The sequence below is a fragment of the Podarcis erhardii genome (genome assembly GCF_964252035.2).
Source record: "Podarcis erhardii genome assembly, chromosome: 5".
NCBI lineage: Eukaryota > Metazoa > Chordata > Lepidosauria > Squamata > Lacertidae > Podarcis > Podarcis erhardii.
Window position 1 is genome coordinate 67,365,234 of NC_138509.1, and position 27,902 is coordinate 67,393,135.

The 27,902-nt window shown below is 40.8% G+C and overlaps 1 protein-coding gene across 7 annotated transcripts; it reads right to left on the reverse strand.

Annotated features, from left to right (window-relative positions):
- Positions 1-1,050: 1,050 nt before the first annotated feature.
- On the reverse strand, positions 1,051-27,669 carry PER2 (period circadian regulator 2). Of its 7 annotated transcripts, none has more exons than XM_081863840.1 (23): positions 27,299-27,669; positions 22,273-22,355; positions 18,956-19,381; positions 17,660-17,811; positions 16,975-17,096; positions 15,810-16,011; positions 14,838-14,889; positions 14,001-14,137; positions 13,826-13,904; positions 12,610-12,716; positions 11,603-11,756; positions 10,333-10,438; positions 9,042-9,176; positions 8,764-8,866; positions 8,333-8,489; positions 8,093-8,211; positions 7,398-7,601; positions 6,940-7,200; positions 5,391-6,235; positions 4,699-4,885; positions 4,410-4,599; positions 3,616-3,766; positions 1,051-2,942 (listed from the first exon to the last, which is right to left on the reverse strand). In XM_081863840.1, the coding sequence occupies exons 3-23, from the start codon at positions 19,177-19,179 to the stop codon at positions 2,832-2,834; spliced, it is 3,798 nt and encodes a 1,265-aa protein (XP_081719966.1). In that variant the 5' UTR covers positions 19,180-19,381; positions 22,273-22,355; positions 27,299-27,669; the 3' UTR covers positions 1,051-2,831. The 7 variants fall into 7 exon arrangements, with proteins under 7 accessions (XP_081719966.1, XP_081719962.1, XP_081719961.1 ...); XM_081863836.1 differs by having other exon boundaries at positions 17,660-17,814; positions 22,298-22,355; positions 27,299-27,667; XM_081863835.1 differs by having other exon boundaries at positions 17,660-17,814; positions 27,299-27,667.
- Between the last annotated feature and the right edge of the window lie 233 nt (positions 27,670-27,902).

The following is a 27,902-nucleotide window of genomic DNA, read 5'->3' on the forward strand; positions in this document are numbered from 1 at the left end:
TGAGACCACTTCTCTTTGCTAAAGCATAGGTTACAAAAAGCTGTCAGGCTGTATCTTTGGCTCAGAGGACCACTGGCCAGATCTTGTCTGACAGTTCTTACGTGTTGGTATCAAGCATGGCATGACAAGATTCTTGGACAGATAGATTAGAATGCATATGTACATTTATGTCTATTTTATTTTACTCAACAGATTGAGGTTGAATCCTGACAAGACAGAAGTACTGTTTTGGGGGGACAGGGGGCGGGCTGGTGTGGAGGACTCCCTGGTCCTGAATGGGGTAACTGTGCCCCCTGAAGGACCAGGTGCGCAGCCTGGGAGTCATTTTGGACTCACAGCTGTCCATGGAGGCACAGGTCAAATCTGTGTCCAGGGCAGCTGTTTACCAGCTCCATCTGGTACGTAGGCTGAGACCCTATCTGCCTGCGGACTGTCTCACCAGAGTGGTGCATGCTCTGGTTATCTCCTGCTTGGACTACTGCAATGCACTCTACGTGGGGCTACCTTTGAAGGTGACTCGGAAACTACAACTAATCCAGAATGTGGCAGCTAGACTGGGGGCGGTCGCTGAGACCATATAACACCGGTCTTGAAAGACCTACATTGGCTCCCAGTACGTTCTGAGCACAATTCAAAGTGTTGGTGCTGACCTTTAAAGCCCTAAATGGCCTCGGTCCAGTATACCTGAAGGAGCGTCTCCACCGGAGCGTTCTGCCCGGACGCTGAGGTCCAGCGCCGAGGGTTTTCTGGCGGTTCCCTCATTGCGAGATGCAAAGCTACAGGGAACCAGGCAGAGGGCCTTCTCGGTAGTGGCGCCCGCCCTGTGGAACGCCCTTCCAGCAGATGTCAAAGCGATAAAAAACTACCTGACATTCAGAAGACATCTTAAGGCAGCCCTGTTCAGGGAAGTTTTTAACGTGTGATATTTTACTGTATTTTTGGTTTCTATGGAAGCCGCCCAGAGTGGCTGGGGAGGCCCAGCCAGATGGGCGGGGTATAAATAATAAATTATTATTATTATTATTATTATTATTATTATTATTATTATTATTACTTATTAAATTTTTACACCGCCCTTCATCCAAAGATTAGAGGGCTGTTCCCAACATGAAAATGAGAACACGAACTACATATTAAAAGAAAAACAAAGCAATAACCCCCCCATACATTTAAAAGGCCATAGAATGTTAATCAGCCCAAGGCCTGGACGTTGAGAAATGTTTTCATCTGGCACTTAAATATGTGTAATGAAGGTGCTATGCCAAACTCCCTGGGGAACTACTACAGAAAAGGCCCATTCTTGTGTTGTCGCCCTCCAGACCTCTAGAGGAGGGAGCACATGAAGAAGGGTCTCATGATAAATGCAGGGTCTGGGTCAGTGCAAGTGGAGAGAGGCAGTCCTAGTTACATAAAAGTGATTTTTATGCCGTGACTAACTCCTGAAATCAGCTCTGCTATTCAGCAACAAACAGCATTTTCTATACAGTACTAACACTTCAGTCTTTGGAAGTTAACTTTAGGGGCACAAATAACAAAAGTGATAAATCTTAAAAAGCTTGAAAATGAACTGAATGCAGTTACGGATATCAGATGTACTTAACGCTCCAGTTACAGATGGCTTTCTAATATGATTTTATTACCATCCTCCACACCACAAGAGGCCACAATGCTAATGATATATAGTCAATGTAGTATAGTTAAAGTGACTACTGGGCCAGTGGAGAGGAAATTGCCTGTAATCCAGCTGGTAAAAGAGTGCTAGCTGTTTGAGAAGGCAAAGAGGAGGGGCAATTAAAAGCTGAAATGTGTTCGTGTCATGTTGAGCCATGTTTCCTTAGTGGCGGACTCCTTCACTTAACTTATCCTCTTATTTAAATATATGCAATCATTGCAACTCCCAGATTATTATTCATTATGGAAATATTATAATGCCAGCTAAATCAGTCTTAAGATTAGTTTCTCCCGTTTGGGAAAATAGCTCCTTTGGTTCAGAACGCCAACCTTCAAGGGGTAATTTTGTTTTTTTGGATACTAGCAGTTTTTTGTATGATTCTCTACAAGATTGTTTCTGAACTGACAATTACTGATGGCTGATAAAATATGGGAATTTGTGGGAACAAACATCAATTAAAACATTTAACAAACAAGTCACTGATGCATATTTCAAGAATAATTTATTATAATTTTGGATCAAAGATAATTGAAAAATAGGATGGGAATGGTTCAACACTGGTGTGGGGTGGGCGGGCCGCCAGGGATTTTTCATGCATACAACCTTTTTTTAAAGAAGCTAAACAAATTACTTGATATCTTGGAAAGGTGAAATTATTTGAGTTGCTTTTAACAACAGTAAGTATTAGACTATCAATGGGATTGGGTGAAGTTAGGTTTGGGAAACATGCATGATTTTATCTGCTAACCTGAAATTCATTCAAAACTAGAAAATATGCCATATATTTCTAAATTATGTGTCACTGAAAAAAGCAGTCTGAAATAATTTTTTAGGATGGCACAATATTTTGTGAAATTCTTTGCTGTATCCATTCAGGCTCCGAGTATATCCTCCATAGTTTTAAATAATGGATATTATACTTCTTCAGCAATGACTGGTTGAGGGATGCAGCCTCTCAAAGAGATTAATCACAAATGACCTTTTTCTAGAACAAAAAATCCATTTGCTTTATATAAAATTAGATCCATTTCACAAGAAACAAACTTAAAAACCCTGAAGATCTAATGATGTACTGCAATAGTTATAAAGCAGATCATGTTCAAAATGGATCTTCATGGATTAAACATTTTCACTGTTGACTTGGTTCAGGGTAGTTGAGCTATTCCCCCCCAATGGCTTCATTCATTTCATTAAGCTCCATTTTATGGATTTCTTCTTCATCTTGTGCATACAGTCTGCTGTTAACATTTTCTTCACAATAAATACACTCCTTCAAAAAAACAAGAAAAAAGTAACTCATATTTCCTTCCTCAGTGGTATCTTGTAGTTTGACATGTTACTAGAAATACCCAACAGCATGAATTTCAAAAGCGTCTCCCATACTATGTCTGAAATTTTGTGCACACAAACCTGGGAGTAAACCCAGTTAAATACAATGCGACTTGATTCTGCAAAAACATGGTTAGGGTTACACTGCAAATATGGTTCTGAGTGCTCCAACTCTGTGATTTGAGTACAGTGGTGCCTCGCAAGATGAAATTAATCTGTTCCGTGAGGCTCTTCGTATAGCGGTTTTTTCGTCTTGCGAAGCAAGCCCATTGACAGCTTAGTGGATTAGCGCTATTAGCGGTTTAGCGGCTTTTAGCGGATCAGCTGATAAGCGGCTTATCAGCGGATCAGCTGATAAGCGGCTTAGGGCTTAGGAAAAGGGAGGAAAAAGGGAAAAAACCCCGCAGGAACTCGCAAGACATTTTCGTCTTGCAAAGCAAGCCCATAGGGAAATTTGTTTTGCGAAGCGCCTCCAAAACGGAAAACCCTTTCGTCTAGCCCCCAAATTTTCCGTCTTGCAAGGCATTCGTCTTGCGGGGCACCACTGTACTCTTAAGTCTCAAATAGAAGTTAATGCTTTTATACTGAAAGAAGAAATAACCATTGAAACATACCGAATTAGTAACAGCCCCCGGTAGTCCACCCTTCTGAATCCATGGATGCACTTCAAGTAGCTCTCTCTTTTGCTCCTCCGTAAATTTTGGCTGGAACTTCTGCATTTGTTTCAGTTTCAGTTTGTCGTCTTCTAAAACAGTTTCTAAGTTTCTGAAGTAAAATATACAGACAAACCCCTTTCAGGTCTTCAACTACCCGAACATGCAGACTTTATAAATAGTTGATTATTCTGGAGCTCAGGCTTCCTGCCATTGCAGGTATTATGCCAAGCACCCAAATGCCAAATTCCATTTTGTCTGAGAAGGTAAATTAAGTTGAGGGAACTAGGAGAAGATCATCTTTAGCACATTTGCTAAGGCCACATCTGTACTAGACATTTAAAGCACTATCATACCACTTTAACAGTTGTAGCTTCCCCAAAAGAATCCTGGGAGCTGTAGTTTGTTAAGACTGCTGAGAGTTGTTAGGAGACCCCTATTTCCATTACAGAGCTACAGTTTCCAGAGTAGTTTTTATTATATATATATATATATATATATATATAAATAAACATTACTGGCATTTGAAATTGACACTAACTCACTTCATTGTAAAGAGGATGGTTTTCCTATTTTATTATATTTCTGTATATTATATTTCTATTTGTTAATTAAGTTTGGTTAAATTGGAGGAAAGAGGCAACAGAAAGAAGTTCTGAGAAATGAATTTTTTTAGTGCTGTTTCAAGTATACATCTACTTGAAGTGGCAGTTCACAGTGCAAGCTGCTTGAAGTCTGAACTAACGCTGAATTACCGGGAGGGTATCTGGTAAGTCATCATAACAGTGTCATCTGTGTTTGCCATCAGCCGCCAGATGGGATCCTGGAGGACATATTTAATGAACTGCTCATTTTCTTCCAGTTCTGATTCCTTTGTTTTCTGATTGTTTTCTGATGAGTCAATGCTCCCAAAATATTTGCTGGTATGACTTGTTTCACTACTTCCTTCAGAAACAACAATAAAAAAGGTGTGCTTTTAATTACGGAGAACAGATTTTTCATTGAAATAACCTCATGATTTCTTAACCGCACACATGATGTTACCTGTTCCACTGCCTGACATGCCACATCCATTTGAAACTGAGCCTAAGGACTCAGCAGCTGCTGAAACACCACTTCCTGACAAAGCAGACCCAGTGCCTGAACTTGCATCTTCCTGGAGTAAAATATCAAGTAAATCACTAGATACAGAGAAGGCATCGCTATTTTGAACTTCCATTGGCCATCCAACCTGAACAATGAAAGAACAAAACCACAAAAAACAAACTGTCAATTCAAAAGGTATTTTTTGTTGTTCACAACTCCAGTTCCTAATCTAAGATTATGCAACAAGATGATGATGATGTATTACATTTGTATACTACCTTATATCCGCAGGTCTCAGGATGGCTCACAGGATAAAACAAGAGCTTGAGATTCATTTATAGTTGGCTGTTTTATTATGGTTTGTTGTTTATTAGTGTTTTTTAAAAGCTTTAAATTATTTTGCATTATATATTTTTGTCTGTGCTGTAAAATGCCCAAGATATTCTTTACATTGGGCAACACATAAATTTAAGAACTCTAATATTAACTAGTACAAATCTTCCCAAGGAACATGCACAATTTGAAATTGTTTTAAAATGGAATTGTTTAAAAATTGAGCTTATTGAAAGAGCTCTCCATGTGCATAATTAGATAAAAATGTTGGCTTTTTCCAGACAGATATTTCCCAGAAAGTTACAGACAATGCTTACAGGGGAAGATGCTTTTCTGTTGCAGTCATCTGAGCTCATGGGTTTGCTCGTCACCCCTCCATCAGTTAAAGTTCCATGGCGTCCTAGTGTACCAGCAGCGCCACTTTCAGCCACTTTGGGCATTTCTTCTAATTGCAGAAGGTTCAACTGTAGAGGAGAACTGCACCTGGACTGGAACAATGGTGGTGAGGCTTGACCTTGTGGGCCAGGAGACTGTGGAGTGCATGAACGGGATTGCTCATTTCGAGATTCTACAACAGTGGTCTTTTCACTCCCTGCCAGTGGATTATAGTGGAACGGTTGAGGTGGGAATGTGTTTGAGGCAGTGAATGGAGGCTGTGCTGTAAACACTGCTTGGGAAGAGAAAGAAGGCTGAGCAGGAAAGCTAGGTGGATCAGGATAAAGTGCTTGGGGGATCCCATTGTTCATTGGAGGATACATGTAGTTGGGGAGTACAAGTGCTACCACTGGAGTCATCAGAGGGTTGGGAAACTGTGATAATGGCAAGTGACAGGGATTTCCCGAGTCCTGCGATTCACTGAAAGCAGAAAGAGGCGCTTCAGGACCTGGTGGCACAGTTCCTGTTGGTGGAAAAACTGGAAGTGGGTATGTAGACATAACTGTAGGAAAAGGCATTCCTGGATAACTTGCTTGAGAAGTATCTGACGGAGACCAGGCTGTGCTATTTGGGACAAGCCGGGGAAACCTGTGTGGAGGTTTGGTACCAGAAGTAGTGCTGTCTGAAGAATTGTGTGGCTTCTGTCGTTTTGGCTTAGATTTCCTGTTCTTCCCATTTTTCTTCCAAGACTGATCTACTCCAGAGCCATGTCGTGGTCCATGAACACCTGGAGAGAAAGGCAGAAAATCTATTCAACAATGCATCTAACTTTTAAAAAGGTTGACATCAATACTCAAACACATCTTTGGACCCAAAAGCTATTTCCTGTAAATTCTAGATACGTGGAAACTGGCTACTGCTTATAAGCAGATGAGAGACACTATGCACACATTTAGAGACATTCTTTTCTTCACAGTTACCAGGGCCGAACTGGTATTTAAATGAGGTTCCAGTTCTAAGCTGTGGGGAGCCCCAACACAAATCATGTCTCTTCCGCCATCTCATTAATCCTGTGTTCCACACGTTATGGCAAACCTCTAAGCTAGAAGAATAGCACAATCCTATGCATGCTTGCTCAGAAGTAAGCCTCACTGTACCCAGTGAGCCTTGCTCCCCAACATGTAAGTTTAGGAAAGAAATTACCTTCATTCTTTTGCATACAGTAGCAAATCATGTCCTCTTTAAATCATGGAGAAGGGGAAAACTATGCATCACTGATGATGTGAGTTTAATCCCACATCCACCTGCTTAATACTTCTAAGGTTGCATATTGAGTTTCTGGAGCAACCGAATGTCAGCCAACTACAATTTGGTTTGATAGAAAACTGAACTTAACTAAGCACCCTGAACTGCCTATGCACATTTGCAACATGACAATGGGTTTCTTTCATTAAGATGGTGTTATGAGGCTATAAGCAAAGAGAGTCGTACCACGGTTACCAGGATGTCCTTTGGGTCTTTCTTGAAAGTAGTAACTGCAATTATATTGAAAAATATGGAACCTTTTGATTTCTTTACATTTGGTCAGAAAGCTCTGCTCTTCTTTTTGTGTATGCACTGCAAGGACTTCCTTTGTAAGCCCCAATTTCTTAAATGACTCTTTTTCTTGATTCTTTTGAGTAGTGGTAGATTGTGGAGCAATAAGCTGACTCTCCATGGGTTCTGTTCCACTGGGACCATCTTCTATTATTTCTAAAAACAAACAAAAACATTTAGGGGAAACAAAGTGAAATGTTGATCTCATTTTCATCTAATCAGAACTTGTTCTTCCAAATTCGCATGATCTGTCTTCCCATGGTTCACTTCTACATAAAAGAGAGCACATAGTCATTCTTAAATCTGATTTATAAAAGTCTATATTCCTTAGAAACTGTAAAGCAGTACTGTACCTAGTTCAGGCTGTGTTTTTTTGTCTCCAACATGAACTATGGTGCTGCTGTAGCTGCACTGACTGGTTAAAGATACAACGCTCTCTGGCTTGCCAGGCAAAGTTAAAGAAGTTAAGTGAGCACCAACAACAGCAGAAGCATTCGATTTCTCAGGTATCTCCAACTCCGTAGGGCCTATGTGGGATTTTGACAGCACACTTTCTTCTCAAATACCAACACATAACAACACAGAGATACACACACACAAAGAAAAGAACAAGAAACGTATAAATGTAAGTTTCTCAAGACAAAATAAATGTGACAGCAAGTGAAGAATACAACTCAGGTCTAACTAAATTACTTTGAGGAGTCAAACACAGTTCCCACCCCTACTTAACATGACAGGTGATACTGACTGACAAGTTTTTATACAGTGCATTATTAGTGGAAGCAGCGGAGGCTGGTCTGTTAGGCAAATGGGGCACTGCTCCACCAAGCTCAGTCTGCCCTCAGCCAGCCCCCACCTGCCTGTCTTCTTACTTGTTTACAACCAGTCAGGGAATGACTGTGCCTGTCATTGGCTCTGGTGCCACCTGCTGTTGGTCTCCATGCCTTCCACCCATCAATCCCAGCAGGCACCAGCCACCACTGAGTGGGACTTACTTCTGAATAAACATGCATAGGATTGCATTACAAATTTGGTTAACAGTAAATACCTGTGGGTGTTTTAATGTCATGCCTTTTCTCTCTAAGCATATCAGAATTCAGTGAAGCAGCGTTTGAGGAAGGCTGTGATTTCTTCACTGCATCACCTGCACTGCAGCTTTCCAAATACCTACAAGTCAAAGCAAAAAACCCCAGAAACCCTTGGTTAAAAACACACACCCTGATATTCTTAGAAATAAAGTTGTCAGTTCCATATAGCCATTGCTTTAGTGGAGTGGAATGTTGTTCACCTGATAACACTGTCTAAACAGCTGATCTGCTGATATGAATAAACAGGTTGCTCTCCCCAAGCCAGTTCTTCTGCAGCCAAACTCCTCTGACAAGCCATTCCAACAGCATCATTTTCTGCTGGCTGAGTAGCACTTTCCACGTGGTCACTGGATTTCGCTGTGTAACAGAAACACCCCAAGAATGTTTATATATGGACCTTTCAAAAGCTAGGGAGCTGCTGAATGCACTCCTGGGAACATAGGTGGGGGCTTTAAGTATGAGCATGTGAGAGTGTCCAGTCTACAGCAAAGCTGTTTGTGCAAAATGACAACTACAAACAGGGCTGGGTTGTGTGCACTTGACCACACATTGTGGACAAGGTATTCCTGGTTAAAGCTAAACTATTGGAGTTATTCCAAAATCTAATTCCAGATTAACTTGGCTATCATACCTGCATATTTCTTCTCACTTTCAAGCTTTGATCTGGAATTGACGAAGACGCGCTCTTTATTTTTGGCCTCACGTCCATCTTTACAAATACCTTGAGAAGAGTTCTAGAGTGAAGATTTAAAACAAACAAACGAGTTACTGAAAAAACTTACAGTAAGCCATACATGGTAATTGCTGATTGGGGTGAATGAAGAAGGTATTAGACTTCTGTTAGAAAACCCCCCAGGGTCAATTTCCCATTAGACTGAAACTATTATGATAATATAATGGAAATCTTACAGGCTTGGGTATCCTCTGGGTATCTTCATTATTGTTCCCATTGCTGTCACTGGATGAAGCCACACTCATTAGGTGCTCATGTGATCCATTGCTTCCCAAACTTCCATAGCCACTAGAGCCACTGTTATGTACAGGCTAAATATAAATATATACACACACATTTTCAACAGAAAAGAAAATGACTAGCTGGAGTGTATATACTGCAAATATTCTGCATACTGTAACTACTACGCACCCCGGAAATGATCTCTTTCAGCTTCTGCCTTCTGGAAGAAGGTATGGGGTTATAAAGGCCAGGACTCGCTGCCTGAAAAACAGTTTCTACGCTAATGCAATTCTGGTTCTAAGCGCAGCATAAGGGGTCTCTGTAGTATAGTGTATTTTAAAATAGGGTTTTAGAGTTTTTTAGGGGTTTTTGAATGTTTTATGTAGTTTTATGTAGTTTTGTGTAGTTTTGTGGTACTTTTATGTAGTTTTAATGTAGTTTTATGTAGTTTTTCAATTTCATTGTTCCGCAAGGGACAATGACAATAAAGATATCATATCATATCATATCATATCATATCATATCATATCATATCATATCATATCATATCGTACTAAGAATCAACCAAGCAATCAAGCAGTTCAAGAATCAAGCAAGCTATCAAGAAAGTCGGTAAGTTTTTCCTCATATTCAAGAAATAATTTTAGAATTGCACCTAGAACCTGCATCTTCACAGACACAACCTCCTGTATAGGCAGACAATGATTGCAAGGATATATTTTCATGATAAAACAGGATAACAGGATAAGCCAACATTCTAGTTAAGAGAATGAATGTCATTTTGCAAATCACCCGCAGCATAGGTGGCATGACACACCTGGGAAAATGCAAGTACTATCAGCAAGTCCATGCTCCAGAACAGAAATGGGGCAAAAATTGAGTCAGCATACCCATAAAACCCCAGTTGTTCTAGTTTATGGTGATGTAATCCCACTAATTTCAAGGTGAGCAGTCCAGTTTTAGTATTGCCTGAGCCTTCTTGTCCATAAACCTACAGTCAACAGAACTGCTGAAGTGAATAATACTGCAGTGGCTGAAGTAATGATAAATTTCTTAAATAACTGAGAAAAGAAACCCAATGTTAATTTCTAGGTCAGAATTTTAAGAACAAGTATCTAAATACTTTGTAAGCCAACATTACTTTGGGACAAAAAATTATGAACATTTCACCTTATAACAGTCTTCTAGAGGAGACCCCAGAGGTTTAGGTAAATTTAGATTTAAAACACAGTAAGGAAAGTGTACCTGTAATAATAACCGATATATTTGCTCTGTAATTTCTTGGATGCTAGGGTGAAGGATTTTTTCTTCTGCGCACTGAAGTGTAAACACATCTTCGTTCAACGGACCACTGTAAAAATCATTAATAATATCTAGAATATGACAAATGTATTTGTTTCAGTTATATCAGCCCTTGTTTTTCTATTGCATCTACAAACTTTTAAACTAATAAAATATTCAGGCTTACTCACTCCAAACATGACTTCTTCATTCTGAAGTAATTCTTGACAAGATTGGAAAGATCTGCAGCACTTATAAGTTTCTTGTTAAAAGCATTTACTTTATAGCACATATTTAAAAGAGCAATTGTTGTGTGTACCCTCCCCCCTCAACAAATCTATGTTCAGAAATATGGTTGCAAATAGATTCCATTTTCTTATGTGTGAACTTTGCATGCTCCACACATTTGACAAACGTCTCCATAATTACCAGTACTAAATACACAGAAGCAAAAACACCAGAACTATCCCAAATGTAGTCAGATATTATCCAATTATCACCGGTAAAGCATTTTTGAGCAGTGGCCATAATGTATCACAATTATTATCACATGAATGTTCTACATTGAAAGGAGGTGGTTCTTGCTACTACTAATATGAAAGCCAGCAACTGTTAGTAGAAAGGTTTTCCAAAAGTTGTGAAATATCCACATCATAGGGGCAGATGTTTCAACCATTTAATTGGCACACTGCCATTCTGCAACTGCATGAATAACTTTAAAAAATAAAAACAGGTGCAGGAGCCTGAACTGGATTTGGACCCTGTCGTGAAGTGGGGAGGGGCATTAATAGAGGATTTAATCCTTTGTCCCCCACTCTGGATCAGGTCCTCTACTTGCTATTTTGTACTTGAAGAAAGGTGCCCATTAACACCAATAGAAGTGTTTCTTCAATGCAAATAGCACATGAGCCCCCCCCCCACCTCAGATCAGGTCTGGACTTGGAGTGGGGGAAAGGGTTAAAGTCCCCCTTATATCTTGATCCAGAATGGGCACTCCACACCTGTTATTTACTTTTAAAAAGCCATTCCCATAATTTCTGGTTATATTATGGAATGTGTTTCTGAAGATGTATAGATCAGCTCTTAAAGAATTTTTTTTGGGGGTGGGCAGCATTTCCAATAGGTTGTTGCTATTCAGGTAGTTGTGGAAATCGGGTTTCCTCATTATTCTTTTCAGTATTTAAGAGGTTCATGACACAAGAACCTTCATTTTTATTACCACTTATTTACTTACGTTCTAACTTTGTGTCTTCCAATTATAAAAGAAATCTTTCGACTCCAGGGATTGATGAAACTGGACCAGCTAGTATCCAGAGTTATGTATTCACCATTTCTGGTGCAGAACCTGATTGGTGAATAATCAAATGGCTGTCCACCGCACTGAAGAACTGTAACAAAAAATAATTGATTCAAATTTCAGCTTTATTGTAGAAATATTTACAATTTCTCATTTTAAATGATCCAAGCATTTGTAATTCCCATGATTTCACATTGAAACATTTAAATAAAGGTATCAAAATTAAATGTGCTTGAGAACTGGAGACTACTGAAAATTCACAGCTAAGCATTACTCTATTTTAAAATGCTTCCCTAATTATTAATATTATCTATTTCTGAGTGGGGTAGAGGAATTTGTGGTGGTCTTAACACCAACATGGGATCAAATGGGGCTGTGGGTGTATAAGAGTCAGTGAATAATGTGAAAACACCAGATGTTATATAAGTTTCAGAACTAAGCAGATGTAGACCTGGATGGGAGACCCATGTACAACCTAAAACAATAAAAAATTAGAACAAAATATATGGGTGCATTAATAACATATTACTCCTAATTTAATACAGTGGTATCTTGGTTTACAAACTTAATCCATTCCGGAAGTCTGCTCTTAAACTAAAGTGTTCTTAAACCAAGGCGTGCTTTCCCATAGCAGCGAGGGGCTCAATTTACACACACTCAACAGGAAGCAAAACATGTTCTGCTTCACAGACCAAAACACCTACTTCCGGGTTTGCAGCGTTCTTAATCCAAGTTGTTCATAAACTAAACGTTCTTAAACCAAGGTACCACTGTATGATCTAGCTCATGAGTCTACAATAAACAGTGTGTGTATGTTTTTATGATCTAATAATCAGAAGAGCAATGAACTGATTGAAAGTTACCAAAAACTATATGAGGATCCCTCATCCTTTATTTTTTCCCAACCTTCAAGAAAAACACACTATGCAAAAGGAGTCACCTACTTTTTTTGTGAATTGCTATCATTAAAGGTCTGTCACTTGGATGAAGATGTACTAAGACAGGAGTTCCAATTAAGTCCTGAGGCAAGTATCCCAACAAAGGCACCGCTCTAACAACAACAAAAGGTTAAATAATCATGAAGCAAAATACATTTAAACACAGCCTTAAGTTCATTTACAGACTTTGTTGAAATAAAAACAGAATAAATGTTTGGACTTGTATCAGGTTTAGTTCTGTAAACCAATAAGCAGAACCTAAATATTATTGTGTAATATTTACGACACTCTTTTCTGTGCTAATTGTCAGGACGTAAGAGGCAATTATGAAGCACGCAACCTCCGAAAAGTCTAGTAACTCTAGCAGTTGTGGTCACCTGTGATAAACCAGAGTGGTTTGCCAGGTGGGGCAGAGCTACTACATTGGCTTCATGGCAGGAGAGTCTCTCTTGCTTATCGGGGGGGGGGCAGGTGAGATGGCAGGGAGGTCAGCACAGCAACACACTGATGCTAAAACAAAGCAAGATTCTAGGGGACTTATAGTGCAGACAAAAATATACAATACAAAACAGAAGCAGGGTGGGGTGGATTCAGTATGCCAACTTCTTGGCAGGTGGGTTGCAGCTGCTTATCAGTAGCGGGTGAGGTAGTGGGGGGGTTGGCATGGTGAAAATGCACCATCAGAAGCACCAGATTGACTATGCCCGTAGATTTACACCACACCAACCTTTTCCTTGCCTCACCTTTCTCCCTCCTGGTAAGCAAGAGTGACCCACCTACTGGGAAGATGGCGTAGTAGCTCTGTCCTACCCAGCAAGCTGCTATAGTGACCATCTTCCCCCTTTTCCTACATAGAACAAGGTATCAAAATAAAATTAAGTTATGCAATTTCAGTATGAGTAAATAAAGAAAAAAGGAGCTAAGAGGTCATCCTAGAAATGCATCCCATCACTGTTTTGAAGAACATTTCAAGAAAATGGGCATCAGAAAGACCTCTCCTGTCCCTAATGCAATACGGGTCAAACATGGATCAAATTCACAATTAGATTCACTAAGAGCTATTATTTTTTTAAAATATCCTCATTATTTAAACAACTGCAAAGGTATCCCACCGAGGACATTTCACTATAGTCACACATCAATATTTCCTACCTATTTTTGCATTTTAGTCAATACTACAGCTAAAGACACAACCATGCATATCATAGTTTTAGTAGTTCACCTTTCATCTACATCTTGGAACAAACAACTTGGGGTGTGTGTAGTTGTAAATATCCTTTTATTAGAAGGAATTCTGGGTGCTGAAAGGGAAAAAAAGGACAAGGTTTGTAGAACTAGAGCATTTACATGAACAAGATGCTTTACTTCAAGCACAAAAATAATTGCTGTATTATTACCTTCATAACCAGAGTGGACCTTTTCTGCAAGCAACACACAACAAAGCTGATCATCTTCATCTTGTACTTTGATAAGGTATGGAGTCATACGAAATGGGTGGTAGCAGATCTCACTAGTATGCTCCTCTTTCCCTGCACTAAAAATTAAAAGAAACAACAGTTGAGTTCTTATAGTTTGCATAGCCCACAAGCAGAATAAGGTATTTGGTAGGTGCATCTAAGCGATGGGCTTTGGACTATGCTACTTCCATGCACATATGGGGACTCTTAAACCCTCCTTCTTACTAAAGCATCCTCTGAAAAATCACCGGTGAAAAATCAAGAGTCTCCAAGGTGACACTCTAGGAAGTGCAAGGAAAGGAAAAAGGCCAGCCTCCTGTTTTCCATGACCATCTATGTGCAAGGGCCATTAGGCCTTATTATGTGAGAAGCAATACGTACAGTAGCGGCCAGAGAGGCGGTGAAGGTGGGACTCTATTGCTGTTCTCCTGGTTTCCCAACACAGGAGTTACAGTTGCTTACTGAGGGGAAGAAGGGGAGGGGTAAGTTATGGGGAGAGAGACGTGGTGGAGTCACTCTCTTGGTAAGCAACCCACTGTGTTGGGAAGCCGGGACAGCAATAGAGCCCACCTGACCACCTCACTTGCCACTACTGAATGTGCAACAGTCTAGAAACTGCTTTTTGTGGTGACATCTTAAACTGTAAGGTCTATTCAGCTTTTAGTGAGGATTCTGGAATTCATCTTTGTAAGTCGGCTAAGCCACATACCAATCAACATAAATAGATTGAAGCAAAACATCTGTTAGTCCCCAGGCTGACTTAAAATTTTGCCTCACCTGATGCGGCAGAAAAAAGACTTTTCCTCCATGCACTCCTGGGTGGCAGACTCTGTAAAAATATAAAAGTATGAAAATGACTTTATAATCTACAGTAACAGAAAGAAGTGTATACTCTGAAAGTCAGAAAGATGTCCCCTCAGCTGAAAACAATGCAAACACAGAGTAACTGGCAGAGAAAGGTGCCTTTCTTCTTGTTATTTTAGTGCAGTTAAGAGAACTCTACACTGTGTTTGCACCAAACTAATTTATCTAATATTAGATGTAGTTGTTAAAATAGGTTTTCAAAGCTATAAGAGAAAATTCATATTTTAAAAATTGGAAGCTCTTCCCTAATCAAAGTTGCTATCTCTCAGGGCATCAGAAGACTGGGAAGTAACGGCATGAAGGTTGCTGTTCTATTCTGAACAATACAGTTTTAAAAGCTGGACAGAGTCTATTCACATTAACTGTATGATGTTCCAGTGAAGGGACTGGAATAATATCAAAAGCAAAGTCTAGTTTTGCCAAAGAATTGAACGGAAGTATGCACAAAACCAACAAAAATTCTTCTGGGACCTTAAAAACTAATACACTTACTGTAACAAAAGCTTTCCTCACACAGAGTCCACCTTGTCAGACAAACAACTCAATGAAGTAAGCTCAGCCCCATGAAAGCTTCTGCCACAATAATTTTTTTCATATTGTTTTTAAGGTACCACAAGGCTCCTTGTTGATTTTGCAGCAACAGGCATACACAGTGACCTCTCTGGAGCATGTAAGTACAGTGCTTAATCATCCTATTAGCCAGATGAAATGAGACAAAACAGATCAGAATATAAAATATTTGTATCTAATAGCTACAAATGACTGTGCCAATTAAAAAGAGCAAAACACTAAAGAAACTGCAATTAAGCAAAGACATATCCTAATGGCTCAAATGCAGATGAGCAGTGGCCGGGGGGCGGGGTGTAACAATTTAAACACACTTACCAACTCCATTGCAAATAGTCCAGGATGGCAATCTGTATGGAGTAGTAGAGCTGTAGAACACACTGACATCCTGAGGTGCCAGAAACTCCACAAATTTGGCATTTTTAAATACATCTTTCTTACAGTGGAGAATAGAGGCAGCCTGATCGGAGATGTACAGAATTTTCCCAGTAGCCAAAGAAACAGCTACAGCAAACATATCCTTTAAAAAAACACAATAAAGCACCCAATACATAGTAAGTCAAAACTAGTTTAGTCAGGGAAAATGTTAAACAGACGTTTTGTGAGTTACAAATATTCTAAAATAATGAGACATGGTAGGTTTACATTTTTTCTTGTTAAGAGTATTAGTATTTACCTGCATATTTATCAATGATTTTTTAACAAAAATGTGGCAGTTGTAATCTAAAGCAAATTTTATTAGATGCCACACCGGAAGAGTAACTCCATATAAGATTGTGTGGGGTACTCCAAGCAGTCATCAATACAATCTTCTTTGCCTCTTCTCCTTCTTGCAGATTGCCTTTGCACTTATCTGCGACAGACTTCCCATTTACTTAGAAAGAATAGGTTCCAATGGCTCTTGACTCTTAACCATGGTTACACAATTATGAATGTTGAGTCTAATTAGCCCCAAGTGTTTTTCTAATGCTACTGAATTTCCTCTGGAAGCACTCAAAAGGCTTCAAAATAGTGCAAGATGGAAATTCACAGAGATCCCCTGTATCACTGAAACTAGACCAAGAGCATTCTCTGTTCACAATGTGACAAGATGTATGCTTTACCTTGGAAGGCAGTGGTTTCCTAGATTTTATTTTTCATTTCCTACAATGTTATCCTGCCTTTCCTCCCAAAAGCTGAAAGCAGCATGGGGATCTGGGTTGCTCCCCCCAATGTAACCTCACACAAACTGTGTGTAGAAGACAGGCTGCCCTGGGGTCATCAGTGATCTTCACAGGCAAGAGGGAATTTGAACGTACATTTCATAGACCAGGTTTAACACTTTAACCACCACACCACACTATCTGTGACGTAACACAGTGTATGCTGTTATTCGATTTAGAAATATAGAATCTGTGATTATTAACAACTGTGAATTTCTGCAACTCCCAGTTCAGTCTTTAAAAAATCATTTGCACATGTGTTCATGGGCAAGGATACTCACTGCATTCTTCATGATGTATTCTGTAGTAATGTTTTCAACATCTTCCACAGTATAGGACAATACATCAAGGCCACATGGATAGCTTTCATTAGTCATCAACAACTGGTAATATTCTTCATTGGCTACAGGAGAACAAAGTTTATATTTTGAATAACACTGTTTACATGGTAGTCTAATTAGAACAGAAAAGTAGCTCAGGAATATGCATCCTACCATCAAGGTTTCCAGAGGCTTAAACAAACATTAAGAAAAGACAACCTCTTCTATATATCTTCAGGTTGCTAAGCAGGTACATGGTAATCCCCTCCCCCACCTTGGGTTATGACACCAGCTCTCAGGTGGCAGGTAAGGCAAGAGAGAGAGAGTGTGTGTGTCTAAACATGCAAGTGGTATCTTGTTTTAGAGCAGTTAATTTGAAATTTTTACTCTGCAATGCTTTCACACTGTTCATCTGCAATACATGTTCATATTGAATAGATATCAAACAAGTCCCACCCTAGTGTTTTAGCTGAAGAAAGTAAAGACCAAGAAGAGGAAGGTTATGACAAATGAAATGTTCCAGGAATCCAACCAGCATACCAAGAGACACAGTTATTAATTCAGAATCTCTCTTGCTGTTTCCTACTGTAGTTCAACAATGAGGTTTAAATTTCACTGATTCAACAGAAAGGTCTGATATAGTTACCTCTAACTTGCTTAATGCTTCCAAGTGCATACTTCAGAGTTGCCAGGATACTAGGTTTGCCTTTGATCCTTTTATCAGGAGGAAGATGCCGTTTTAATTCCTGCAATGTTTTTATTAGTTCCTTCTGGGTTTTAGATTTAGATGGTAGTTCACTGCTAGACAACATGAACAAAAACAATTCTGGTTTAAATGTAGCTTTGTATTCTACAAAGCCCAAGTTCTTAATGTTTATTACTTAAGAGAGCAAAATGATTAACTGGATGCAGACTGGGTATACATTGCTCTTAAGACTATTGAGATTTATAATTATTTCTTCCTTACATGGAGTGTTTGTTCATATAAGGATCTAAAAGATGTGTGGTATGATCATTCTTAATTTACTGTTATTTAATATAAAAGAGATTACAGTTACAGATAGGTAGCCGTGTTGGTCTGCCATGGTCAAAACAAAATAAAAAAATTCCTTCCAGTAGCACCTTAAAGACCAACTGAGTTAGTTCTAGGTATGAGCTTTCGTGTGCATGCACACTTCTTCAGATACACATCTGTGTATCTGAAGAAGTGTGCATGCACACGAAAGCTCATACCTAGAACTAACTCAGTTGGTCTTTAAGGTGCTACTGGAAGAAAAGAGATTACGTGAGAGAAGACCCAATGGAATTAATGGACAAGACTAATTTAGGTCTCTTTATTTCAATGGGTGAGATCCAACTGCAGCAGCTGTTAGTGCAACACAATACTAGTAGCAGAAGCCCTATTCTTAATGTAGTAGGGATGCCCTCATGGGATTTCACAGGTCAGTCTGACTTCCTGTGAGATCTCATGACAGCATCCCTGCTGGTCCCAGAGCCAGCACATCAAGCAGGCCTTGCCTGAGAAGCAAGGTAGGGAGCTTAAAAGTTCTTTTGGTGCCTAGTAACCCAAGAGGACACAGAGTGAAAAGAACATTCAAACTCTGGCCTTGCTTTCTGTTCAGCATGCTGACTCTAGTCCCTCTTCACTGTTCGTGGCAGCCTAGCTCCAAGGGAAACATGCTTTTGACTATAGATGACTTTTGCATATACACTTTACCCTTGGAACCGAACCCCCTCATAAGATGTGAACATGTTACATTTCAAGTTAGGACTTAAAAACCACCAACACTCTCAGTATCTCCATATAAATGACTGATGAGTGGGGCATATCCAAGGCACCATATTGGATGATTTTGTAGCTACATTAGTGCAAGTTACATATACATTCTCTCTCTCTCTCTAATTCATTCATACAACCAAAAATACTATGTAGCATCATTACCTTTTATAGCAGTCTAAAGATTCCATAATCATAGTTGCTTCTTTCCCATTTTCTTCACCCTCATTGCTATGTGAATCATGCCCACTGGAGTAATTCTCACTTGCATCATTTGCACTGGATCCACCATTCATTTCAATATCTTCCTGAAGGGCTTCCAAATTCTGTTCATTCTTCATTTGAATATCCATGTTTTCTGCATTTGCCATTTCCAAATAGTCACTCATTTTGAGCAAAGAACTTCAGGGTCAATGACTGTTATAAAATATTTTCAAAGAGTTCAAATTGTTTCATATAGTTCAGAATCCAGCTCCTCCGTTACAGAACAGAGCACCTGTACTTAGCATAAGCTGCCGTACAGTTCTGATATTTTTAAAGTCATCTTTGTTATCAGTATGCAGCATTTTCAAATTTTACATCTGAGTTCACCTAGGAGGAAGAAAAACATTTGTCGAATGAGCATGCAAAGAACTACTGGCTGAATCTAGATGAAGTTAGTCACACTTTGGTACCACTGAGGTCAGCAGATCTTAAATGTATACAACATAGTTTGCATCTAACCCCATAAATATTAATTGTATTAACAAAATTAGTATATTGTTGCAGGTCATATGGTACAGAATCACTTTAGATTTTCTGGTTCACCATTTCTATATAAATGATGGAAGGTTAGAGAAATTGTCCAAAAGCGCTTTCAGAGTTAGTCTCATTTAGGAGACTTAATATAACCCTGATGAACCAAAGGTTTATATACCCTAACTGAATTTTCTAGACATTTTACATCTTGACCCAAGCTTTCACAAACATGCAACACTCTTCTTCCCAATTATCTAGAGATGCATGCAAGATAATTTGCTTTTGGTTGAAAGAGGAATTGCACTTTATGGGCACTGCTAAACTACATGCCAACTACAAGCTAAACTCCTGCCAACCTTGCAGTTCGAAAGCACGTCAAAGTGCAAGTAGATAAATAGGTACTGCTCCGGTGGGAAGGTAAACGGCATTTCTGTGCACTGCTCTGGTTTCGCCAGAAGCGGCTTAGTCATGCTGGCCACATGACCTGGAAGTTGTACGCTGGCTCCCTCAGCCAGTAAAGCGAGATGAACGCCGCAACCCCAGAGTTGTTCGCGACTGGACTTAACTGTCAGGAGTCCTTTACCTTTTTAAACTACATTACTACTGCTAGCCATACTTGGATACTTTCTATTATGAAACTTACTGTACTATTCCTCTTACACCAAGAAACAGCCTTGAACCAAATAGCAGCAAGTAACAAGAGGGAATAAGCAAATAATTGGATATAAGTATTTGCAGAGCCATAAATCTATATTGAGAGATATGGTCAGCTACTGGGATCACATCATGAAAGACAACTGTCATGCTTTACCTTATATTTTAAAAAGAAAGGTTGGCATAAATGTACTATACATCACGGTCCCTCCCAGCTAGCATCAAAAAGCACAACCTAGGTCCAGAACACTTAAACCTTGTTTCTTCCTCTTCTAATGTTAATTCTCAGCCATTAGGATCCGGACACCTCTAGAACTATAAAATATAAGAAAAATACCTGGAATCCCACCCCAATGATGTTCTCTACAAATATTTTGGAAGCACATAAATGCCAAAGATGGTCAGTTATGCCAACCCTGTAAGAAATAACTATTTAGCCTTTCATTTACAAAAGAGCACCAAGATCTGATTGTCCTTAGACCTTCATAGTTTCCAATTAGTTTTTTCACTGACAAGTGGATTTTTCAAGCAACCTCTTGATGTATTTTTTAATAACTCTGGAACAAAAGGTATGAGAAGGGGAAAAAGGCATTACAACTTAAACTAGGTTTATACAGAAGCACCCATGAAATCCAAAAAATGTTACACTATAAAATAGTTTCTAACAGATATAGAATTAATCAGAGCTCAAGAGCAGATAGCATTTTAAGACCAGTGTGGTATTTACAAAGGAAAGTACTTACCGTATTTTTCGCTCTATAACACGCACCTGACCATAACACGCACATCGTTTTTAGAGGAGGAAAACAAGGGAAAAAACATTCTGAATGAAACAGTGGATGTATCATTTTTGTGCTTCATGCTGTGGCCACAGACATGTGATCTGATGGTGAATTTGGGGTGACCCAATGCAAAAATCCTGAGAATACCTGTGGATCCATGCTTTGTAACCACGTTTTTGCACCATTGCAGCCCCAGGCAACAGTGGGTGCATGATTTTGGGGGGGCAGGCTATAACCATGGACATGCTATGTGATCTGATGGTGAATTTGGGCTGACCCAATGCAAAGATCCTGAGGATCCATGTAGATCCATGCTTTTTAACCACATTTTTGCACCATTGCAGTCCCAGGCAACAGTGGGTGCGTGATTTTGGGGGGGCAGGCTGTAACCATGGACATGCTATGTGATCTGATGGTGAATTTGGGCTGACCCAATGCAAAGATCCTGAGGATCCATGTGGATCCATGCTTTTTAACCACATTTTAAGTGGGGAGGGAAGGAAAAACACAGAAGGGACAAGGAGCAGGAGAGGGGTGTGCAGAGAAGCAGCTGGCTAAGAATGCAGGAGAGGGGTATAACGGGAGGGAGGAAAGGAAGGCAAAAGTTTTCCCTCACCTACCCACCCAAGCCAGCCAGCGCTCTCCCTCTCTCTCTCTCTCATGTTTTCACTCTGCTTTCCCCTCTGCTTGCCTGGAGGGGAGGGGCTTTCCCTGCTCTTTGTTCCGTTTGAGCAAACATAGCAAGGAAACAGAGGTGGGTGGGCAGTAAGACCCTGAGGCAGAATGCAGGAAAGCAGCCGCTTCCTCTTTTCAGGTTTCCCTTCTAGGAGACGCGCGATTTGATTTTTGCCTGATTTTCTTTGCCTCCTCTCGCGCCATTTGGCTCCAGGGACCACACATTCGCTCAATAACATGCACAGACATTTCCCTTCCTTTTTAGGAGAAAAAATCTGCGTGTTATAGAAGGAAAAATACGGTATTCCCCCCAAAACACACACACTAGCAATTTTAAAAAATTATTTTACTTATTTAATAATATTTATACACCACTTGATCGTAAAAAAAAAGATCAAAGCAGATTCCAAAAAGATAAAACAAAGAAATCAGAAAAAAATTACAATACATGAAAACTTTTTCATTAAACAAAAAATTCGAAATATTTAGACTAATTCCTAAGCATACTTTAAGAGGATGTGAGTTCCACTAAACTACTCAGTCACCAAGGTATCAGATGTATGTGTGAGGGGTGTGCGTGTGTTCATATTATAGTAAATTAAGAATTAAGGATTTTAAAGATTGAAAACATACCAAGCACCTGCTTTAGGGGACACACCTTTTTCACGGGCTTCAAGTCAGTCAAACGGTTCTTTAGAAGAGAGCAGAAGTCGCACCTGTAGCATTAACAAAGACAGTTGTAAATTGGCAGTTTTTGCAATGAAAAAATCCAAACTTTCAAAAAAAAATTCCTTCCAGTAGCACCTTAGAGACCACCTAAGTTTGTTATTGGTATGAGCTTTCGTGTGCATGCACACTTCTTCAGATACACTGAAACAGAAGTCACCAGACCCTTCTATATAGGGAGGGTGGGGAGGGGTATTACTCAAAGGGTGGTGGGAATGGGTGATTGGCTGATAGATATGGTAAACCTGTTGACAACTTTCTGTTATAGTAACAGGTGTAGATTTATTTATTTTCAATCACTCCCACAGTACAATTCAAATAAAATATGGACCATTATATGCAGCACATTTGCTTTCTTAACACCACAGTGCAACTATGAAATTGACAACTAACCAGCACCTTATACTAGAAAAGTGCTGACCACTACATGTTTCCAGCTAAAACTCAGAAATAACACACTGCCTCCAGCCAAGCCTTACAACATAACCATATTTGTTCCAGTTACTGGGGCAGGGATTTACCGGTAAATAAGGAAGATGCATATTAGAAATTAATGCATCAACATTTGTTTTTTAGGAAGAAGAGTGCTCATGGTACATTCAGGCATGGCTACCATTTTAACATGCCACTTTTTTTTTTAATAGAGGCATTCATACCTCTTGTAGGAACTGACCAAGCACCTCTCTTCTGAAAATCCAAGTCTCCTACTCAGGTTTGCAACATCAAGCATTTAATGCAAGTTAATATTCTAATACCATTTCTTGCTTAATCAAGAAAAACTAAACTTTTCTAAACTTCAAATGGTTCCACCATTTTTATTTGCATTCCTCAAGAGAAATAAAGTGAAGATGTAACAGATCTGTTAAATTGCCCCCAGTTATACCTAAGAACAAAGGTTGCATCCCTACCAGGTACAATGGTACCACCGGTTAAGAACTTAATTCGTTCCGGAGGTCCGTTTGTAACCCGAAACAAAGCTGTGCATGTTTGCGCAGAAATAGGTCCCATTGAGTTCAAAAGAGCTTTCCCTCCAGGTAAGTGGGTATGGCAGCTTTTGCCAACCTGGACCGCTCCAGATGTTTTGTACTACAACTCATGCACAACTTTACTAGCTGGGGCTGAATTGAGTTGTAATCCAAAATATCTGGGGGGAACCAGGTCAGCAAATGCTGGTAAACAGAACTGCAGTCACAGTTTGCCGAGAGTCTTCAACAGCAGACACATCTTTCCATCTCGTAACCACCTCCAGATTCTCACTACAGATACTATAAGAATTAATTGCCCTGTTGCTATGTTACTTAGTAACTAGGCCTTTTTGGCAATGAAAACCAGTCTGTCATAGGTATGTGCCATGCGTTTACATAATAGCTTAAGTTTTCACTGACTCAGCTACGAGCAAGCTACATTTGTTACTAAAATCATCTTTGCACATAAATAGGCCTATGACCAATCCTCTACTTGTCCTTTCTATCATATGCTTCTGTATGTTCAATGTATGTTTAAATGAAAAGCTGTCAAGAAACACCAATATTGTAACATTTGTTTTCAAAAGAGAACCATTCTTACAAATGAGGTAAGGGTTTTCATAAAAGGAAGCTGAAAGGGTAAATTAAAGATGTTATTTGACCTGCCCCGAATCTGACACTTTAACCCCTTAATTATATTGGATTGCCCAAATGACGAAATAAGAGGGCTCCACAAATTCTGTCAAAGCTGAGAAAGCAAGGGTTCTATACATTAAGGCCAACACATTTAAATATGATAAGAGTGGGAAACTAGGGAGAGAAAAAACTGATTAAGGATAAGGGACATTGCAGAGAAGTTGAATGAGTTATTTGCATCTGTCTTCTCTGCAGAAGATACAATTCGAAGTCATTATTTCAGGAATGGTATCTGAAGAGCAGAGTGAAACAGTGACAATAGATGAAATTCTCAGACTTGGCAACAAAACTAAGAATTAGAAAGTCACAAGACAGAATGTCTTGGAAACGACAGGCAAAATAGCTTAAAGATTACACACACACACAGTGCATACACATATAGCAGAACAAACCTCACAAAAAAGAAGAATCAGCATGGATTTTGCAAAGCATAGTCCTGCTTCACCAAACTTTTCAGTTCTTTGCCTGTGTCAACAAGAATGTGGATGGCAATTATTTGGCAGACATTCTAGTCATGGACTTTCAAACAGCATTTGACCAAGGTTTTCATTTAAAAAATCCGGGTCCTCTTATGGTTCACTATCTTCTGACAATTGGGGAAGCAAAGATAAAGTAACTTTCCCCACCTTTCAGAACCAACATCATTGTTAAAATCAGCTCTGAATTACAAAAAAAATCATGAATCCTAAGTCAGGCAACTGAAAAAGACCTCTAACTAGCAGGCTTTTAATGGGAAATCAATAGGGGGGGGGGAAATAGTAGACTGCACCAGTGGTTTATTATGAAAACCACAAGCCTCAGGCCAGGGCCTTGTTAGCCTGTATGAAAATCCAAGCCTGGTCAGAACAGCTTCAATTCCATCATCAGAAAAAATAAATGAAGTGCAGGGCCAAGTACAGATATTCTCAAGTACTCTGCCACCTTGCCATGGGCCACTTGAATGGACCTCGTAGATCACAGCCTGAGAACCTCTATTGCAGAGCATGACATGATTGCCTCTTTTTGATTCAGGATATATGAATCCCAAAGTATAGGGGGTAGGGAAAAAATAAAAGCACTGGGAGAAAGGAACAGAAGAATTGCCAACAAAAATAGATAAGATGTCATACAAGTTTACTGAAGTTGTTGAAAATATCACCTTCTAGTCTTAAACAGAATAAGTTTTGTTCAGCCCAAATGCCCATCATTTGCTCCCCATTTTGTACTAGAGCTGACCACCATCTTAAAAGTTTCCAGTTCCACGTTTGTCTTTCTACTACTAAAGAGCTTTCAAAATTCCACTCCTGTGTTTCATAAAAAGCAGAAAGGTTCTTCCTTGTAATTCCAGGCCACAAGTACAGTTACATAAATGACTGTGTCAGAGGCACACAAACAGCACGCCTGCTTAAAGGAACACAGCAGAAACTTGAAATATCACTTCTGATAAAAACTTCTCACCTTGTTTCAACTACTAATCTCAACTCCACCTATCAACTGCTATAAATGATGTATCCATTAGCACTCCAATATTATGCATATCTACTTGGGGAAAAGCCTTATCAATAAAGTGAAAGTTACTTCTGTATAGGATTAGACTACAGTACAAGTTCTTAAACGTATTTTACATCACTGGGAAAGGCTGCAGCAGGTGTTTTCCTTGCAAATAACATTCTGAAATCCCAAACCAATGAGAATTACTCAATGCAGTATTTCTTGAAGTACTATACTGCTGCACTTCTACTAGTATCAGGATGTTTTAATATTTTAAAGATTAGAGTGACATGAAAGTTTACTATCCAAACTAGTTTAAAAAAGCAAAATTATAAAGTCTTTTGAGATAAAAAAGATGTAACTTGCCATTCCTTCTCAACAATGCCCATTTACTTATGCTGCCCATACACTATCTATGAATATAACAGGTGTACTACTCTGAATTTACCAGGGCAGTACTAAAAGACGAAATACTGTATCACTTTTGTAATCTACAAAACTATTAAAAATCCAGACCAATTTAACCACTATCTAAAATGATAGCCATTCAGCATCAGCAAACATTTGCATAATCAATCATAAACCTAGGGACTTGTTGCTAAAGACACAACTAATCTCAGTTACATCACATCATACTGCAATGAACTTGGGAGGCGGGGTGGGGAGGGAGGGAGGGGGCGAACAAAATTAACAAGGCATGCAACCAGCCAACGGGAAAAGTTTACAGCACCTAGAATTAAAAACACATCTTGGCTCACTGAAAGCGCAAGTGGAGCATTAAGTGTAAACCATTATTCTATCCTACCACCTAACGCTAGGCTCAAAGGATTAGAGAAAGCCACCCTGGCAACCCCAGCGCAGCTTACCTGACAGCTCGCCTCCCCGTCCCCCCCCCCCGTCCCCAAACGTACAAAGCGTGTAGTACTGCCTTCAACGGAGCCTATGCAGAGTCTGGCCACGACTGACATACGGAAAGCAGCCCAGTGACCCAGCGGTGGCCTAAGCGATCCGGTAGTGCCAGTCACTTACAACCCCCCATGGGAACCAACTCCAAGGGGCCTTCGCCCCCCCCCCATAAAATATTTCACGGGGCCGCCCCCTCCACAAGTTGATGGGCATAGTCATTCAAATGCTGTTCGCGCACCACGTCAGGTGATGGATTATGCGGGGCGGGGCTCACCGCCCCCCCCCCAATATTTTATTCCAGTTGTCACTCCAAGGGGATCGCTCCGGTGCGTGCATTTCAGGAGGAGTGCAGCCTTATTAGTAGTAGCACACTTACACAACCCAGGCACGCGCGAGGCCACTTCTTAAAAACTTCCGCTGCATTCCGATCCCCACGTGTCCTTCGGCTGCCGCCCCCCCCAACCACGCCTTCACTGGGGGGTCGCAAAAGCCACGCAGCTACATTACTTGCTGTACTTCATACCGCCGCTTTTCATGCCCAAGCACCTCGTTTCCTTGAATCCCATTTTAAAAAGAGGAAAGAAAGACGAGCCCCCCCCCCACTGCCACACAACGAAACGCCTCAGAATAAGAGGAAACGTGGGAGCCTCCGCCTCCTGGTTCAGATTAGTTAAGCGCCTCCATCCCACCGATAGATAGGCAGGAGACACCCTCCCCCCCCTCCCCCCCCGAAACCAAACCAACGCAGGCATTTTCTCCCGCGCACAAAAGCAGCCTCGGCTCCACCGGCGCTGCCCCGTCCCGCCGCCCCTTTCCTCCTTCAGGAAGGGGGTGTGGCGGGCGGGAAAAGGCCAGGCCTCCCCGCCCCGCAAACACCACCAGCGCCGCTTGCTTACCCTGACCGAGGCTCCCGCGCCCCCCGCGCTCCAGCCCCGGGGGTGGCGGCGGCGGCGGGCGCGAGGAGCGGCAGACCCGCCTGGCGGAAGCCGCCGGTTATACAACGAGTGACGCTGCCTGCCTCGAAAGGGCTCCGCGGGGGCGGGAAGCGGGGGAGAAGGACGGGAGCGGCCGGCAGTCCTTCTTTCGCCCACCCCCTCCGCTCGGCAGCTTCCCTCGTTTCTCCCCTCAGCGGCTCACTCGCCGCCGCCGCCGCCGCCGCCGCCTCTTCCTTCCTCGGGAAGCGGCCCCCTCACAGCCCGGCAAACTCCGGGCTTCATACCGTCAGAAACGTGACCGTGCCTGAGGGAGCCCGCTCGGGCGGGCGGGGATTGGCTGAGGCGAAGCCACATCTGCATACCGGGTGGGCCGCGCCGCCGCTCGGGGAGCCTCTATTGGCCGCGGCGGACGCCACTCGAGTTGCATAAGCCTCACGTGTGACTCCATGTTTCTTCGGCAAGTGGGCTAGTAGAAGCGGCGGCGGGTGGAGCGATGTTGTTTCTCGGTGCGGCGCTGATAGCCTTGTCCGGCTCGCTTCAGCCAAGGAAGGGGCGGCTTCCCGGA